At 50.5% G+C, this 6334-nt stretch overlaps 1 protein-coding gene across 2 annotated transcripts in view; it reads right to left on the bottom strand.

The window, feature by feature from the left end:
• The window catches only part of Muc12 (mucin 12, cell surface associated), a 35619-nt gene that overhangs the window by 2198 nt on the left and 27087 nt on the right, over positions 1–6334 (bottom strand). For both annotated transcript variants that reach the window (XM_069989251.1, XM_069989250.1), the window contains exons 3-8: positions 5819–5917; positions 5080–5207; positions 4747–4805; positions 1464–1615; positions 498–569; positions 234–396 (exon numbers count right to left, since the gene is read on the bottom strand). In XM_069989251.1, the coding sequence (XP_069845352.1) occupies positions 234–396; positions 498–569; positions 1464–1615; positions 4747–4805; positions 5080–5207; positions 5819–5917 (673 nt within the window). The remainder of the gene's footprint in view (positions 1–233; positions 397–497; positions 570–1463; positions 1616–4746; positions 4806–5079; positions 5208–5818; positions 5918–6334) is intronic.

The following is a 6334-nucleotide window of genomic DNA, read 5'->3' on the forward strand; positions in this document are numbered from 1 at the left end:
ACCAAAGCAATGACAGCCCGGTGGCTTGGGGGGAGAGAGAGAGAGAATAGGGCAAAACTGATGACCTGGGCTTTCTCAGGAAAGGTTTGCCTAGGCTACAGAAGGGCTGCCAGTCATTCTTGCTGTGTGGGAAGCCATGGGAGGCACAGGGAGGAGGAGGAGGAAGTGCCCTCTAAGCTCCGCCCCCTGGGGGGATAAGAGGGGGGCGGGGCGGGCCCTTCCACGGAACTTACAGGCAGCGGGGACCACTGCGCTGCAGCTGGCACTGGCCCTGGTTGCAATTGAGCTGTGACTTGGTCCCTGTCGTACACTGAGTCACGCACGTCAGCCTTCCATCCAGCTCATCCACATAGAAGAAGTGGGCAAAGTCCCGGGCAGCTTTCTGGGTGCATTGTTCTGAAGAGAGGAGGTGAAGGACAGGCACCACATATCAGCCTGGCTGAAGTTCTCCTAGGAACCCCCAGTGCCACCCCCGCCCCGCCCTGTTCCCAGCTCACCCTGTGGGTCAAAGCTCAGCTTTATATCTTTCTCCACTGTGGTGACATTTCCATTGTAACACAGTGTGGAATCTGCCAAGGACAGATGGGAGATTAAAAATAAGAAGCTGGGAGCTGGTGGCTCATACCTATAATCCTAGCTTACTCAGGAGGCTGAGATCTGAGGATCGAAGTTCAAATCCAGCCTGGGCAGGAAACTCCGTGAGACTCTCAGCTCCAATAAACCACCAGAAAACTGGAAGTGGTGCTGTGGCTTAAGTGGTAGGGCATTAGCCTTGTACTGAAGAGCTGAGGGACAGGGCTCAACCCAGAGTTTAAGCCCCACGACTGACAAAAAAACAAGAGCCTGGCACTAGTGGCTCATGCCTGTAATCTCAGCTACTTGGGAGGCTGAGATAAGAGGATTGTGGTTCAAAGCCAGCCCAGACCTTTTTTGTTGTTTGTTTGTTTTGGTCAGTCATGGTACTTAAATTCAAGGCCTGGGCATCATCCTTGAGTTCTTGTGTTCAGAGCTAGCGCTTTACCGCTTTGCGCTACAGCATCACTTCCGGTTTTCTGCTGGTTAATTGGAGATAGAAGTCTCATGGGAACTTTTCTGCATGGACTGGCTTTAAACTATGATCCTCAGATCTCAGCCTCCCAGGTTAGCTAGGACCACAGGTGTGAGCCACCCATGCCGGGCCTACCCAGACTCTGATCTCCAATGAGCACCAAAAAACTGGAAGTGGAGCAATAGTTCAAGTGCTAAAAGTACCAGCCTGCCCAGTTCAAGTCCCAGGACTGGCACAAAAACAAAAAACCCCAGAAATGTTTCTCTCCCTCCCTTCTCCATACCATACCTTCCACAGCAAGTCAGAACTGATGGGATCTTTACCCTGTGAGCGGGCTCCAATGGGCACATCAGAAGAATGGAGGCACAGGGAAAGGGACATGCCCGCTGGTGACAAGAGCTTCCCGGGGACCTACCTCGGCACTTGACTATGTCATCTGGAATCATGCTGGTCTTGTTCTTGAGTCTGGCCTGCACAACATCCCTGAGATGGCTGAACAGCTCACGGTACTGCGGGGTGTAGTTGGCTGCTAGGTGGACAGCATTTTCCACCACAATGCTGCCATTTCTGGAAGCAGGAGATGTTTTGCCATTTATCCAGGTCTCTCTCTCTCTCTTCTCTCTCTCCTTCACCCTGTCTTTGTCTTTCTGTCTCTGTCTCTGTCTCTGTCTCTGTCTCTGTTTCTCTCTCTCTCTCCTCCCTCTCTCTCTCTCTCTCTCTCTCTCTCTCTCTCTCTCTCTCTCACACACACACACACACACACACACACACACACACACAGAGGAAGGGCTCAGGAAGCAAGAGGGGAAGTGGAGGCAAAGCAGTCCTATGACCCAGAGGTAGGAAAGAATAGCAGAGCAAGACATGGACATTCTAGAAACTTCTGTGGTGGCCATAATTGCCTAAGAATGAGATTCACCTCTTCAAAAGCAGAAGCCCTCAGTGAGGAGACACACGGATGGAAATGCACGTGCACTGTGGGCAGGAATTAAAACAGTGTAGCTGCTGCAGAAAACAGTATGGTGGTTCCTCAAACACTTACACATAGCCCAGTGTAGGGTCTCCTGCCTGTAATCCCAGTATGTAGGAGGCTGAGGCAAGGTGACCAAGAGTTTGAGGCCAACCTAGACTGCATAGCATAGAAGAAGGAAGAGGAGGAGGAGGAAGAAGAAGAAGAGAAAGAGGAAGAGAAGGAGAATGAAGGAGGCAGAGGAAGAGAAAGGAAGAAGAGAAAGAAAAAGAAGGGGAGGAAGAGGAAGAGGAAGGGAAAGAAAAAGATGAAGAAGGAATAAAGGGAAGAGGAGAATAAGGAAGGAAGAAAATAAATAAGAAAGAAGAGAAAAAGGAGGAGGAGGAAGAAAAGTAGAGGAGGAGAAAGAAGATGGGGAAAAATGAAGAAGAAAGTAGAGAATAAGGAAAAAGAATGAAGAAGAAAGAAAAGGAAGAAGAGGAAGAGGAAAAGGAAAAAAGTGAGTGGAAGAGGAAGGAAGGAGAAAAAGAAGGAAGAGAAGGAAGGGAAAGAAGAGGACGGAAAGGAGGAGGAGGGGGAAGAAGAGAAGAAAAGGGAGGCCGGGTGTCGATAGCTCATTCCTGTAATCCTAGCTACTCAGAAGGCTGAGATCTGAGGATCATGGTTCAAAGCCAGCCCAGGCAGGAAAGTCCATGAGACTCGTATCTCCAATAAACCATCAGAAAACCGGAAGTGGCGCTGTAGCTCAAGTGGTAGAGCGCTAGCTTTGAGCTGAAGAGCTGAGGGACAGCGCCCAGGCCCAGAGTTCAAGCCCCACAACTGACAAAAGAAAAAGAAAAAAGACAAGGGAGAAGGAGGGGGGAGGAAGAGGGGGAGGAAGGGAAGAAGGGGGAGGAGGAAGGAGAAGGAGAGAAAAGAGAAAGGGAGAGGAGGAGGAGGAGGAGGGGAAAGTCCGTTAGAAGCTCCTCACTGTAGGGCCAGGGATCTGGTGAAGGATCGACCTTGAGACAAGATGGAACCATTTCTGTCCTTTTAGAGGAGCCACAGGCCGCCCTGCTCCTCTGATTCTCATCCCAGCACTTGGCATCCTCCCTCAGTCCCCCACAGCCAGTCTCATGGTCTCCTGGGCTGGTCTTGCTTTTTTGAACCCTCCACACCAGGCCCCTTCCTTCTACATAGTCACCTCTGGTCCTCGCCAAAACACAGCTGTCTCCATGGCAACCCACATGCAGCTCACCAACTTGGCACGAGCCATCTGATCAACCTTTGCTCCTCCTGGCACTGCTCTGCCTGCCTGCAGCTGGCACCTGGCCTTCTCTTCTCACCTCTAGGTTCTCCCCAGTCTCTCCCCCTCCTTTCCCTCACCTCATTCCCCCACCTCTTGCTACACTCCTATTAATTATCACTTGATAATGAATTCTCAGCACAAGCCTGCTTTGGTGACCTCTACCCATCAAACCCCATGCAACAGCCATGGTCTCCGCTCAGAGAGAGGCTCTGCCTCTCTGAGCTCCAGGAAGACTGCACTATGGTGAACCCAGGGTCTAGCCCAGGGATGGCTTTTAATACAAGTTTGGTGAGTGAGTAAGTAATGGATGAATGTATGAATGAGTGCATGAATGAAAAAGTGACAGAATGAGTGAATGTATAAATGAGTGAATAAGTGAAAGAATGAATAAGTGATGGAGTGAATAGGTGGATGGATGAATAAACATGATGCATAAACTCTGTGTGTGTGTGTGTGTGTGTGTGTGTGTGTGTGTGTGTGTGTGTGTGTGTGTGTTTGTGCCAGTCCTGGGATTTGAACTCAGGGCCTGAGCACTGTCCCTGAGCTTTTGTGCTCGGGGCTGATGCTCTATCATTTGAGCCACAGATCCATTTCTGGCTTTTTTTGCTGGTTAATTAGAGGTAAGAGTCTCACAGAGGGCTGGGAATGTGGCTTAGTGGTAGAGTGCTTGCCTATCAGACATGAAGCCCTGAGTTCGATTCCCAAGTACCACATATACAGAAAAAGCCAGAAATGGCCCTGTGGCTCAAGTGGTAGAATGCTAGCCTTGAGCAAAAGAAGCTCAGGGACAGTGCCCAGATCTTGAGTTCAAGCCCCAGGGCCAGCAAAATAATAATAATAATAGTAGTAAGTATTATTATTATCATTATTATTTTAAAAAAGAGTCTCACAGACTTTTCCTGCCCTGACTGGCTTTGAACAGCGAGCCTTAGAACTCACCCAAGGAGCTAGGATTACAGGTATGAGCCACCAGCACCTGCCATGATGGATAAACTTTGACAAATTAACTGAAGAAAATGATGAGGGAGGGCTGGGAAGGTGGCTCAGTGGTAGAGCGCTTGCCTTGCATGCATGAGGCCCTGGGTTCAATTCCTCAGCACCACATAAGCAGATAAAGCCAGCAGTGGCACTGTGGCTAAAGTGGTAAAGTGCTAGCCTTGAGCTGAAGAGCTGAGGGACAGTGCCCAGGCCCAGAGTTCAGACCCCATGACTGGCAAAAAAAAAAAAAAAAGGAAAAGAAAATGAATGATGAAGGGATTAAACAACATCACAAATGAACATACAATGATGCATGAGTAAACATGATGAACAGATGGATGGATGACAGAATGAATGAATGGCAGCATTCATGACCTCGGGCCCTCAGGTCTGTCCCAAGCAAGGTAGAAATAGTGCAAGCATTCACCCCAGAGTGAGGGGAGGGGCTCCCCTGGTACTCACAGAAGTCTGTTAATGGTCACCCTTCTGTACTGGGAAAGGTCACCGTAGATTTCATTCATCTGGAAAAAATCGAATCAAATCAAACCCAGTTGTGGCTACACAGGGCTGGAACGCGCAAAGAGAGCCCTCCTCCCCCACCCCCACGTCAGGACAGCTCCCCGCTCCTGCCTGTGGTGGCTAGAGAAAAGGGAAAGGGAAGGTACCAGGATGGAGTGGGTGGGGCTTGAGGGTGGGAGTCCAGAGGATCCCCTCAGGGGCTGAGGGGTTCTGGGAGTCAAACTCAGCTGAGCCCCTGCATCTCCCTCACACTTGCTGGGGACCCCGTGTGCTTACTTGTTCAATGAACTGCTGAGTGAAGTTCTTGTATGCTTCGGAGGACGGGTCTTTCAGGTCCTCTGTGAAGTTCCTGTGGATCACCTTCACCACCGCGGTCACGTTAGCGGTGATGATCCCGGGGATTTCTGGGGGGGCACCAGGCATGAGACGTGAATGTCTACCAGCTCTGCCTCTTGGTCTCATGGACGTGAAGGTGGGACCAAGGACGGATAACACTCAAGAGTCAGGCGGACTGGGTACCAGTAGCTCAGGCCTGGCATCCTAGCTAGTCAGGAGGCTGAGATTTGAGGATCAGGTTCAAAGCCAGCCTGGAGAGGCAAGTCCATATGAGCCTCTCCAACTGACCGCCAAAAAGCCAGAAATGCAGGTGTAGTTCGGGTGGTAGGGCACTAGTCTTGAGCAGTAAAGCTAAGTGAGAGCGCCCGGACCCTGAGTTCAAATCCCATTACAGTTATAGAAATGTCTATTCCTGCCCCTTAATACCATGCAGAATTTGTGGTCATGGTCAGGGTGGCAAGCCAGACAGAATTAGATGGTGTGTGTGTGGTGGTGGGGCGGGGGAACCTTCAAAACTCCTGACCTTGAGGACAGAGACAGAAGATGCAAGTCCTGCCTGAGATGTGGCCTGGCCAAAAACCGCATGGCTTCTGAGTGAGGAGTGGGAGGGGCTAACATTTCCAACATGGCCGCCTGCTCTGAGGACCCAGGGGCAGGGCTGCAGAGACCAGGTCATTACCTACTGGAAAGGAGATCAGGAGAGACTCGCAGTCCAGACCTGTGAAGCCCTGCTCACACACGCACTGCTTCCCAGTCCAGTTTCCATTGTGGCATTGCCCTGTGGAGGGACAGAAGTCACAAAGGTCAAAAGACAGGAACACTGGCTCCCACCCCACATTCATCATCAACATGCTGAACTTTATGAGAACCACTGGAGTCCACAAAGCCACGCATTCGAGAACCATCCATTCCCAGCCCAGCCCCAGGGATGAGAGTGGCAGAACAGGAGAAAATTGGTGAGTAAAGAAATAGAACACACAAGAGAAATCAGGCACTGGTAGCTCACGCCTGTAACCCAAGCTACTCAAGCAGCTGAGATCTGAGGATTGCCATCAGAAGCCAGCCGGGGCAGGAAAGTCCATGAGATTCCAATTAACCAGCAATAAACTAGAAGAAGAGCCATGGATCACATGGTAGAGCACTAGCCTTGAGTAAAAAAGCTAAGTGAGTGCCCAGGCCTGAGTTCAAGCCCAAG

The sequence above is a fragment of the Dipodomys merriami genome, unplaced genomic scaffold, assembly GCF_024711535.1.
Source record: "Dipodomys merriami isolate MVZ:Mamm:240054 unplaced genomic scaffold, mDipMer1.0.p SCAF_373, whole genome shotgun sequence".
Taxonomy (NCBI): Eukaryota; Metazoa; Chordata; class Mammalia; order Rodentia; family Heteromyidae; genus Dipodomys; species Dipodomys merriami.